Source organism: Sciurus vulgaris (genome assembly GCF_902686455.1).
Source record: "Sciurus vulgaris genome assembly, chromosome: 5".
Lineage (NCBI taxonomy): Eukaryota > Metazoa > Chordata > Mammalia > Rodentia > Sciuridae > Sciurus > Sciurus vulgaris.
Window position 1 is genome coordinate 104,902,600 of NC_136465.1, and position 12,871 is coordinate 104,915,470.

The 12,871-nt window shown below is 38.9% G+C and overlaps 1 protein-coding gene across 1 annotated transcript; it reads left to right on the top strand.

Moving 5' to 3' along the window:
• Positions 1-9,835: 9,835 nt before the first annotated feature.
• Positions 9,836-11,246, top strand: LOC306660834 (heterogeneous nuclear ribonucleoprotein A1-like). Its single transcript, XM_079139448.1, has one exon. The coding sequence runs from the start codon at positions 9,885-9,887 to the stop codon at positions 10,845-10,847; it is 963 nt and encodes a 320-aa protein (XP_078995574.1). The 5' UTR covers positions 9,836-9,884; the 3' UTR covers positions 10,848-11,246.
• The last annotated feature ends 1,625 nt before the right edge of the window (positions 11,247-12,871 follow it).

Below are 12,871 nucleotides of genomic sequence, written 5' to 3' on the forward strand. Positions count from 1 at the left end.
CTGTTTTATAACTCATCAGAATTTATTCTGATACCTTTATGAACTTCTCTGATTACTTTCTTTTATTTTATTGTCTGTTTTAAACTTCTTGAGTTGAATGCTGTTATGGTTTGGACGTGAGGTGTCCCCAAAAGCTCACATGTGAGACAATGCAGGAAGGTTCAGAGAAGAAATGATTGGGTGGTAAAAAGTCTTAATCAGTGAATTAATCCCATATGGGATTAATTGAATGGTAGGGTGTGACTGGGGGGATGAGAGAATTGGGGCGTGGCTTTGGGGTATATATTTTGTATCTGGAGAGTGGAGACTCTCTCTTTCTCTGCTTCCTGATGATGTGAGCTACTTCCCTCTGCCACACTCTTCCGCCTTGCTGTCCTGCCTCACCTGGAGTCCCAAGGATTGGAGCTGGGCTTCTATGGACTAAGACCTCTGAAACCATGAACCCTCAAATAAACCTTTCCTTCTCTATAATTGTGCTGGTCAGATCATTTAGTCACAGCAGCAAAAAAGCTGACTAAAACAAATGCTTAATTCAATTTTGCTCCCTTCTATATTGTATATAGGTATTTAAGATTATATCTTCCTTAGATACAGCTTACCATATTTCACAATTTAACAAAGTTTTCACTATTTTTATTTTTTGGATCCTCTGTAATTTTGATTTACATCTTTTTCTTGAACTAAGAGATGTTTACTCTTCAGCCTGACCTCTTCACTTTTAATAGGTCAAAGCTTTGGTTCTTGAGCTTTTACCTTTTTTTTTTTTTTTTTTTTCTCTTTTTTTTTTTTTTTTTTTTGTGTGTGTGTGTGTGAGTATTTCTGGTTTTCCTATATTATGATAAAAGAATTTGTTATGTAATTTTTTTTATTTTTTTCTGGATAGCAGTATAATTTTCCCTCTTAGTTCATCATGATTGTCAACTTCTGACAGTAATTCATGGGCATTTGAAAATAAAATATGCTATTTTCAAGTTATAGAATTTTACACAAATATGTGTACAGATATAAAATTCGTGAACATTAGCATTGACACCAATTTTCTGTGCATGAATTAGGTCTGCTTAACATCTTATTAAAGTATCTTATGCTCTATCTGGCTGATTTTTATTTTCAAGTGTTTTTCGAATCCTTTGTAGTAGAACTAGTAGTGGTGGTGCTGCTGACCGTAAGAGACATTTACCGAGTGTCTACTATGTGCTGGATAATGCTCTAAGTTCTCAGCTGGATTATCTCATTATCCCAGTTGTGCACACTTATTCAAGTTTTATCTTTCACCCACACTATTATGATAGCCTCCTTGTTTGTCTCCCCATTTGGCTCTGTCCCACTTATATCCCTGCTCATCACAGCAGATATCCAAGTTGTGCTTTTAAAACTGGAAATCGTGTTATTCAGGGTATGCTCCACTAATCAGACTCACTGAAGTAAGGAAGTTCATTTTTAAAGAACTGATGGAAGATCATTATGCAGATTAGCCAATATCTTTTGGATATAGCAAATATTATATCTCGAAAGAAATAATTATAATTACTCAAGTAATATTAATTTATCACTTGGGTAATATATAACAGAATATACAGAATAAACAATGAAAATCTCCCTTCACAATCCAAATCTCTTTCCTCTCCCTAGAGATAGTTAACGTCACTATTTGGTGAGCAGCCACACAGTCCCTACTTATTTAGATACATACGAATGTGCCTATGTAAACTTACAATATGTATATTAGAAGTAAATAAATGTCTAACTGATTCTGCTTAATAGTGGTATGGTGCTCAATGTATGGTTCTATAATAATTCATTTAATAGACATTTAGGGTTTTTTCCAGTTTTCGTTTATTACAAACAGTGCTGCAATAAACATTCTTGTGCACATATCCAAATATTGCCTTACACTAGAGTCATAAAAGTTAAATTACTTGGTAAAAGTGTATATGTTCATATGTCACTCAGGAATCTCTGGGCTGCAAGTAATAGAACACTCAACATAGACCAAAGTAAGAAAAAAGGGAGATTAGACTAATCTGATGCAAAATCAGGGGAGGAACTTGCTTTAGGAAAGGTTTGATCCAATGGCACCATTTTTTCCCATTTGCTCTTCGGCCTTCCCGACCATTCACTTCCTCCTAAGGATAAGGAACTTTAGTGATCTCAGATGGCTGCCAACAGCTTCTGGAGCAATATGTTTCCCCACCCATGCCAGCAAGAACAGAGAGAGTGCTCTGACCCTGATTCTAAGCAAGAATCCTGAGATTCTCTCTGATTTGTTTAGCTTAGGTCATATGTCCACTCCTGCACCATCCAGAGACAGAGACTGACCTGACTGACTTCAGTCATGTGCTACTGCTCTGCAGCTGTGGATGGAGCCAGCCCACCTGGAAGTGCTTTGACTCCCAAGTAGCAATCACAGATGGTTGCTACGAATGTTCACCAGAGTACATTATTTATTTGAATAGATGAACTCCAAGTTACCTTCCAGAAAGCCTGGACTAATTTACACTACCAGCAAATACATATGAAAGTTGCTATTTCCCAATATTCCCAACAAAATTTTCTATTATTTATACTACTCCTTTATAGGCATCTAATTCAGTGTTGATGAGCATCTTTTTGTGTGTTTATTGACTTTGGAGAATTGTTGTATAAATTGTCCATTTAAAACCTGCACTCATATTTATAGTTTGGGATGATTTATAGAAGCTCTCTCTATATTCTACACAATAACCGGTCATCCATTAAAAATGCTGCAAAGACTTTTCTTGGCATGGTACCCATCTTTTAACTTTATCATGACTTTTATTGTTCCGAGATGATTTTTAATTTGTATGAGGTTTTATTTGTCGATCATTTTCTTTTATGGCTTCTGGTACTTGTATCTTATTTAAAGGTCTTTTCCACCTCCAATGTTATAAAAATACACTCCTATATGGTCTCCAAATACTTTCAAGTATTTTTTGTTGTTATTTTATTTTCAGTTGCTTAACTCATCTGAAGTTTGTTTTATGGATAGTATAAGGTAATAGTCTTTTTCCATTTTTCTGAATCAAAAACTAATTTTCCTAACACAATTTATGGCATAGGTTATGCTTTACCCCATGGATTTAAAATACCACCTTTATCATAACCTGTATTGGGACAGTTGATACATGGATCTGTTCTGGTGTCTATTGCATTGATTTCCACTCTCCATCTTCCCACTGTTTTGATCACAGATTTAGCACATGTTTTAGCATCTCTAGGACATGGCCAAGACCTAATTCATAAGCATGGCATATAAGAACTGCTAAGAGGGGCTGGGGTTGTAGCTCAGGGGTAGAGTACTTGCCTAGCACATTTGAGGAACTGGGTTTGATCCTCAGCACCACATAAAAATATAGATGAATAAAATAAATGCATTGTGTCCATCTAAAACTAAAAATATTAAAAAAAAAAAAACAGTAAGCCTCATTGTGAGCCTCATTGATTTCTCCACCTCCTCACCATCATCAAGCCCTCGCCTTTGAGCTGTTAGTAAAACTTAAATGCAGACCATCCCAACAGACACAACTCTGGAACACAGCTTTGTTGTTCCTTATGTTTCTTCCACCTGGAATGTCCTGCCCTCCTTCTTTAGGCAAATGACCTTCAATCCTCCTTTAGCGCTCAATTCAGTCAGAATTATTTCCTGGAGACCTTGCCTGAAACCCCAGGTAGGCTTCTTTACCCACCATGCTCCAGTTATGTTGTCAATGCTGCTAGACAGAGAGGACCTCTTCACACATGGGTCTCTCCCACCAGCCTTTCTGTGGCAAGCATAGCTTATTCCTCTTCATACATACAGCACCTAGTCCAGTACCTTGCTCACAGGAGATGCTTAGAGAACATTTGTTGAACTGAACTACATTCTTCTCTTCATTCTTACAAGTTATAGTCTATAAAGGTATGCTATCAGTGTGTCTCACTATTCTCTCTGATGTATCTTCTCTGGATAACAGATTCAGAATAAACATTAAGGTTCCTCTCCCTTTTCTCCTCAACCCCCACTGTTTATGTTCTTTGACATTTGTTGGAGGACTTTGAGAAAGCTATTTGATCATTCTGTACCTCAGTTTCCTCCTATCCAGAATGCAGTTAAAAGCAGTACATTACCTCACAAGACTAAAATATTAATAAATATTAATCACAAAACAGTTTAAGCAGAAAAAATAATTTAAAATTTTTAAAAAGATTAAAATATAATTCAAGGATTAAAAGAGTAACATAAAGCACTAAGAATAGGGCTTAACACATGATAAGCTCTCAAAAAATGCTGGCTATAATCATCATGCCTCTCTCTCTCTCTCTCTCTCTCTCTCTCTCTCTCTCTCTCTCTCTCTCTCTCTCTCTCTCTCCCCCCCCCCCCACTACCACTTGCTCAAATTCTCTCTCTCTCACTCTTTCCTCTCTTACTTCACAAGACAAAATGACTCTGGGGATTCTTCCCTTTCTTGTCACCTGCCCCTTCACCACCACAAAGGCCCAGGGATGGTTCACCATCTTAGCTCTGCTGTAGGACTTTAGTGGAAATATATCCTTGTGTGAACCCTTGGATTATGTTGGTTTCAGGCCTGAGGACAACTTCATGAAGGCAGAGGTATTTTGTAGGATCCAGCATAGAAGTGTCTGCATCACAAGGTTTACAGCCAAAGCCACAGCAGGTTTTAAAAATGCTTTGTTTTATTTAATTCCACACAATTAAGGGACAAGTAGCTAATAAAGGGAAGACCCAGGTGTTTGTGTCCACTGGATTGTTGCCAACAAAATCTCTTCACCACCATCCTCTTCAACAACCCTATTGAATCATTAAAAAAGAGGAAAAAAAATTCCCATATTTAGAAACACCCTGCTTTTATTTATTATTACTGATGATAGTTAGTTCTTTGTTGCTAGCTATGAAGTTGTAATTTTAACAAGTTTATGGATACCAATTTACAGATACAACATTGTGCTAAAATTTGAATATGTTCTTTTCTGAATTGGAAATTCATAAACATTCACATTACTTTTTTCTAACATTCTATTCTAACAAAAAACTTACAACTAGACTAGAATTACCTAAAGGTAGTCAGTAACCAACAGTTCAGGTACAGTTTAGCAACACAGGTGCAAGCACCTGTCAAAGTCTCTGGCACCAAATGTGTATAAATGGGCCACACACCAGCCCATTCACTGGGCAGGCACTGAGGATACAATGATAGATGCCTCTTCTGCAAGACCACACATTTCCATTATAGGTGATAGAACATTTAAGGAAATAATGATAGAACAATTGGATATATTGACATGTGATATGACAGCTGGAAAGTAACTGCAATACTATTGAATGAATGAGAGTATTACAGAATATATTAAATACAAGAAGTGAAGTACATTACAGTGTAGGAAACAAGTAACTCTACAAGTAGATAGGAGGATTAGAAAGATGGTAACAAGGAGCATTTTGAATGAGGAAAAGGACTCAGGAGAATGAGAACAAAGTGGGGTATTTCAGGAAAGGAAGCAAATCCAAAAATACAGATATAGAGATAAGCTTTCAATAAGGTAGGTATGCACAGAATGACAAACCCTCAAAAATAATGAGGAAAAAAGTAGTAGAGGCACATGATGGAAATTGAGCTAATAAAACAAGAAGGGAGAGAAGGAAGAAAATGAGGAATACAGCCAGGCACTTTTTGGGTAATTTTTCATATATTATCTCATAAAAATATAAAAATCCTGTGAGTACTGCTACTGATATTCCATTTCACAGATGACAAAAAACACTAAGTTGTTCTTGTCGGGTATTTTGATTACAGTGATGAAATGTTGACTAACTTCAGGGAGAGGTTTTTCAAGATAGAGAAATAGAGAAGGTCACTTTCCTGGCTGCCCAGTGGCATAAAACAAAAGATAGCAGACAAACAGCTTCTCAGCAAGGTGGGTAAACAATATGGGGAGGGGCTTTACTGGAATTAATACTGGAAAGCAAATCAAGGACTCAGGAGGTTGGATATAATAAAATAAGGAAGGCCTCTGGGACCAGGGCGGGGCAGCCAGAGACTTCTCCAGGTAGCCCTGTCCCCACCCCCTCTGGCCGCAGGCTCTTTCCACAGGGCGATCCAAGATGGCAGACTAGAGGGTGACTGCATCTCCAGTCGCTCCAGAACCCAGGATTCAAGAAGGGGAGGCATTGAGAGACTCAGACTAAAATAGAGCCATGGGGTGAGTCTCCCCCACCAGGTGAAGCTCGGCCTGGGCAGCAGGCACAGATAGGGGCAGCTTATCAGAGTAGGGCAGGGCAGCTAGAGTCTTCCCCAGGCAGCCCTGCACACTCTGGCAGTGGGCTTCTCCCACACGGCCAGTTTCTCCAGCTTCTCGGAGCAGGCCCCCCAGTGAGAGCCTTTCTGAACAGAGCCAGCTCCAAGTCCCAGAGCCAGCGCAGTGAGCTCCAGCCAGCAGGCAGCGTCAGGAACCAGAACAGGGCAGTCAGGGACTTCCCCAAGCAGCCCGGCTACCTCCAGCGGGAGGCACCATTCAAGGCTAGCTTCTCGGAGCAGACCGCCCAGTGAGAGCCTTTCTACACAGAGCCAGCCACAAGTCCCCAAGCCAATAGAGAGCTCCAACCCACAGGCAGCCTCTGGGACCAGGGAAGGGCAACCAGAGACCCTCCAGGTGGCCCTGCCCCCTCTGGCCGCAGGCTCCTTCCACGGGGTGAACCAAGATGGCGGAATAGAGGGTGACTACATCTCTAGTTGCTCCAGAACCCAGGACTCAAGAAGGGGAGGCATTGAGGGACTCAGACTAAAATAGAGCCACGGGGTGAGACTCCCCCACCGGGAGAAACATGGCCAGGGCAGCAGACATGGATAGGGGCACCTTACCAGAGCAGGGCAGGGCAGCTAAAGTCTTCCAAAGGTAGTCCTACTACTCCAGCAGGGGGCTCCTCCCACACAGCCAGCTTCTTGGAACAGGCCACCCAGTGAGAGCCTTTCCACACAGAGCCAGCTCCAAGCCCTGGAACCACTAGCAGACTAGGGGCAGCTTTCTTCGGAAGCACTGCATTTTCAAGTTCCTCCAAGACTTCAGGCTACTGAAGGCTGGTAGGAGATACACTGGAAATCTACAGGGACACTATAAGCCAATAAAGGAAACCTGCAATATCTCAGAGTCCCATTGACATCTGGCCATATGAGAAAACAAGGGAAGAAAATGTCCCAAACAAACCTAGATACTATATCAATAAAACCCAATGACAGCACAGCAAAGGAATGTCAGAAAGGGAGTTCAGAATGTGCATAATTAAAACAATCAGGGAAGCAAACTAGGAGATGAAAGAGCAAATGCAGGCATTAAATGGTCACACCAATCAACAGAGAAAAGAGCAAATATGAGAAGTGAGAGATCATTTCAATAAAGAGTTAGAGAGACTGAAAAAAAAAAAACCAGAAATCCTTGAAGTGAAGGAAACAATAAACCAAGTTAAAAACTCCATAGAAAGCATAACCAACAGGATAGAACACCTAGAAGACAGAACCTCAGATATTGAAGACAAAATATTTAATCTTGAAAACAAAATTGACCAAACAGAAAAGATGGTAAGAAATCATGAACAGATTATACAAGAATTATGGGATATCATGAAAAGGCCAAATTTAACAATTATTGGGATTGAGGAAGGATTAGAGAAACAAACCAAAGGAATGAACAATCTATTCAACGAAATAATATCAGAAAATTTCCCAAATCTGAAGAATGAAATGGAAAATCAAGTACAAGAGGCTTATAGGACTCCAAATATACAAAATTACAACAGACCCACACCAAGGCACATTATAATGAAAATACCTAACAAACAAAATAAAGACAGAATTTTAAAGCCGCGAGAGGAAAGAATCAAATTACAATCAGGGAGAAACCAATAAGAATATGAGCAGATTTTTCAATCCAGACCCTAAATGCTAGAAGGGCCTGGAACAACATTTACCAAGCCCTGAAAGAAAATGGATGCCAACCAAGAATCTTATACCCAGCAAAACTTACTTTCAGATTTGACAATGAAATAAGATCCTTCCATGATAAACAAAAGCTGAAGGAATATACAAAGAAAGCCGGCATTACAGAACATTCTCAGCAAAATATTCCCTGAGGAAGAGATGAAAAACAACAATGCAAATCAGCAACGGGAGGAACTAGCCTAAAAGAATAGCCAAATAAAGGAGAAACCACATCATGTCAAAAAACAAAAATGAGTCAAATGACTGGGAATACTAATCATATCACAATAATAAACCTGAATGTTAATGGCGTGAACTCATCAATCAAAAGACATAGACTGGCAGAATGGATTAAAAAGAAAAATCCAACAATATGCTGCCTGCAAGAGACTCATCTCATAGAAAGAGATACCCATAGACTAAAGGTGAAAGGATGGGAAAAAAACATACCATGCACAGGGACACAGCAAAAAAGCTGGGGTATCCATCCTCATTTCAGATAATGTGGACTTCAAGCCAAAACTAGTCAGAAGGGATAAAGAAGGACATTACATACTGCTTAAGGGAAGCATAAATCAGCAAGACATAACAATCATAAATATCTATGCCCTGAAAATGGGCACATCCATGTACATCAAACAAATTCTTCTCAATTCCAGAAATCAAATAGACCACAACACAATAATACTAGGTGATTTTAACACACCTCTCTCACTGCTGGATAGATCGTCCAAACAAAAATTGAATAAAGAAACCATAGATCTCAATAACACAATCAACAATTTAGACTTAACCGACTTATACAGAACATACCATCCAACAAAGAACGAATACACTTCCTTCTCAGCAGAACATGGATCCTTCTCTAAAATAGACCATGTTTTATGCCACAAAGCTACTGTTAGCAAATACAAGAAGATAAAGATACTACCTTGTACTCTATCAGATCATAATGGATTGAAATACAAATAAATGACAGAATAAAAAATGGAATCTTCTCCAATACCTGGAGATTAAATAATACACTATTATATGATGAATGGACAACAGAAGACATCAGGAGGGAAATAAAAAAAAATTTTAGAAGTAAACGAGAACAAAGACACATCATATCAAAATCTCTGGGACACTATGAAAGCAGTACTTAGAGGAAGATTTATTTCATGGGGTGCATTCAACAAAAGAAGTAGAAATCAACAAATAAACGACTTAACATTACAGCTCAAAGCCCTAGAAAAAGAAGAGCAGACCAACACCAAAAGTAGTAGAAGACAGGAAATAGTTAAAATCAGAGCCGAAATCAACGAAATTGAAACAAAAGAAACAATCGGAAAAATTAACAAAATAAATAGTTGGTTCTTTGAAAAAATAAACAAAGTTGATAAACCCTTAGCCACACGAACAAAGAAAAAGAGAGAGAAAACTCAAATTACTAAAATTCGGAATGAACAAGGAAATATCACAACAGACACAAGTGAAATACAAAACACAATTAGAAGCTATTTTGAAAATATATACTCCAACAAAACAGAAAACCTCGAAGACATCAACAGGTTTCTAGAGACTTAAGAATTCCCTAAACTGAATGAGGAGGACATACACGACTTAAATAAATCAATTTCAAGCAATGAAATAGAAGAGGTCATCAAAAGCTTACCAACAAAGAAAAGTCTGGGACCAGATGGGTTCTCAGCCGAGTTCTACAAAACCTTTAAAGAAGAGCTCATTCCAATATTCCTCAAAGTATTCCATGAAATAGAAGAGGAGGGAACCCTCCCAAACTCATTCTATGAAGCCAATATCACACTGATGGATACGTTGGTTAGCTTACTCCTTTCTGCCCGTGGATGCCGCCGAGAAAGCATCGTTGAAGTCTCTGTTCCTGCTGCCATCATGTCTAAATCAGAGTCCCCTAAAGAGCCCGAACAGCTGCGGAAGCTATTCATCGGAGGGCTGAGCTTTGAAACAACTGATGAGAGTCTGAGAAGCCATTTTGAGCAATGGGGAACACTCACGGTCTGTGTGGTAATGAGAGACCCAAACACCAAGCGCTCCAGGGGCTTTGGGTTTGTCACTTATGCCACTGTGGAGGAAGTGGATGCAGCCATGAATGCTAGACCTCACAAGGTGGATGGAAGAGTTGTGGAACCAAAGAGAGCTGTCTCAAGAGAAGATTCTCAGAAACCAGGGGCCCACTTAACTGTGAAAAAGATCTTTGTTGGTGGCATTAAAGAAGACACTGAAGAACATCATCTACGAGATTATTTTGAACAGTATGGGAAAATTGAAGTTATTGAAATCATGACTGACAGAGGCAGCGGAAAGAAGAGGGGCTTTGCTTTCGTAACTTTTGACGACCATGACTCTGTGGATAAGATTGTCATTCAGAAATACCATACTGTGAATGGCCACAACTGTGAAGTGAGGAAAGCCCTGTCAAAGCAAGAGATGGCTAGTGCTTCATCTAGTCAAAGAGGTCGAAGTGGTTCTGGAAACTTTGGTGGTGGTCGTGGAGGTGGTTTTGGTGGAAATGACAATTTTGGTCGTGGAGGAAACTTCAGTGGTCGTGGTGGCTTTGGTGTCAGACGTGGTGGTGGTGGATATGATGGCAGCGGGGATGGCTACAATGGATTTGGTAATGATGGAAGCAATTTTGGAGGTGGTGGAAGCTACAATGATTTTGGCAATTACAACAATCAGTCATCAAATTTTGGACCCATGAAGGGTGGAAACTTTGGAGGCAGAAGCTCTGGACCTTACGGTGGTGGAGGTCAATACTTTGCCAAACCACGAAACCAAGGTGGCTATGGCGGTTCCAGCAGCAGCAGTAGCTATGGCAGTGGCAGAAGGTTTTAATATTGCCAGGAAACAAAGCTTAGCAGGAGAGGGGAGCCAGAGAAGTGACAGGGAAGCTACAGGTTACAACAGATTTGTGAACTCAGCCAAGCACAGTGGTGGCAGGGCCTAGCTGCTACAAAGAAGACATGGTTTAGACAATACTCATGTGTATGGGCAAAAAAAACTCGAGGACTGTATTTGTGACTAATTGTATAACAGGTTATTTTAGTTTCTGTTCTGTGGAAAGTGTAAAGCATTCCAACAAAGGGTTTTAACGTAGACTTTTCTTTTTTTCTTTTTTTTTTTTTTTTTTTTTTTGCACCCATGCTGTTGATTGCTAAATGTAATAGTCTGATCATGACGCTGAATAAATGTGTCTTTTTTTAAATGTGCTGTGTAAAGTTAGTCTACTCTGAAGCCATCTTGGTAAAACTTCCCCAACAGTGTGAAGTTAGAATTCATTCAGGATGATGCCAGGCTCAGAAACCTTGGTTGTAGTTCTTGTGACCTGAAGTTCACCATTGAAAGGGTCACCCAAGCACAGTTATGGAATTATTTGGTTATAAAAATGATTGTTGGCACATCCTATGCAATACCTAAATTGAATAATGGTACCAGATAAATAATAGATGGGAATGAAGCTTGTGTATCATCCATTATCATGTGTAATCAATAAAAGATTTAATTCTCTTGAAAAAAAAAAAAAATATCACACTGATACCTAAACCAGACAGAGACACTTCGAGGAAAGAAAATTTCAGACCAATATCCTTAATGAACATCGATGCAAAAATTCTCAACAAAATTTTAGCAAATCGCATACAAAAATATATTAAAAAGATAGTGCACCATGATCAAGTGGGTTTTATCCCTGGGATGCAAGGTTGGTTCAACATCCGGATTTCAATAAATGTCACTCACCATATCAACAGAATAAAAGTTAAGAATCACATGATTATTTCAATAGATGCAGAAAAAGCATTTGATAAAATAGAGCATCCCTTCATGCTCAAAACACTAGAAAAAATTGGGGTAGTGGGAACATTCCTTAACATTGTAAAGGCCATCTATGCTAAGCCCATGGCCAATATCATTCTAAATGGTGAAAAACTGAAAGAATTCCCCCTAAAAACTGGAACAAGGCAGGGATGCCCTCTTTCACCACTTCTATTCAATATCGTTCTTGAGACTCTAGCCAGAGCAATTAGACAAACCAAAGAAATTAAAGGGATACGAATTGGAAAAGAACTCAAACTATCCCTGTTCGCTGATGACATGATTATATATTTAGAGGAACCTGGAAATTCCACCAGAAAACTTTTAGAACTCATAAGTGAATTCAGTAATGTAGCAGGTTACAAGATCAATGCTCATAAATACAATGCATTTTTATACATAAGTGATGAATCTTCAGAAAGAGAAATTAGGAAAACTACCCCATTCACAATGGCATCGAAAAAAATAAAATACTTGGGAATCAATCTCACAGAAGAGGTGAAAGACCTCTACAATGAGAACTACAGAACACTAAAGAAAGAAATTAAAGAAAACCTTAGAAGATGGAAAGATCTCCCATGTTCTTGGATAGGCAGAATTAATATTGTCAAAATGGCCATACTACCAAAAGTGGTATACAGATTCAATGCAATTCCAGTTAAAATCCCAATGATGTACCTTACAGAAATAGAGCAAGCAATTATGAAATTCATCTGGAAGAATAAGAAACCCAGAATAGCTAAAGCTATCCTCAGTAGAAAGAGAGAAGCAGGGGTATTGCAATACAAGATCTTCAACTCTATTACAAAGCAATAGTAACAAAAATGGCATGGTATTGGTACCAAAATAGACAGGTAGATCAATGGTACAGAATAGAGGACATGGACACAAACACAAATAAATACAATATTCTCATACTACACAAAGGGGCCAAAAATATGCAATGGAGAAAAGATAGCCTCTTCAACAAATGGTGCTGGGAAAACTGGAGAACCATATGCAATAGAATGAAATTAAACCCCTATCTCTCACCCTGCACAAAACTC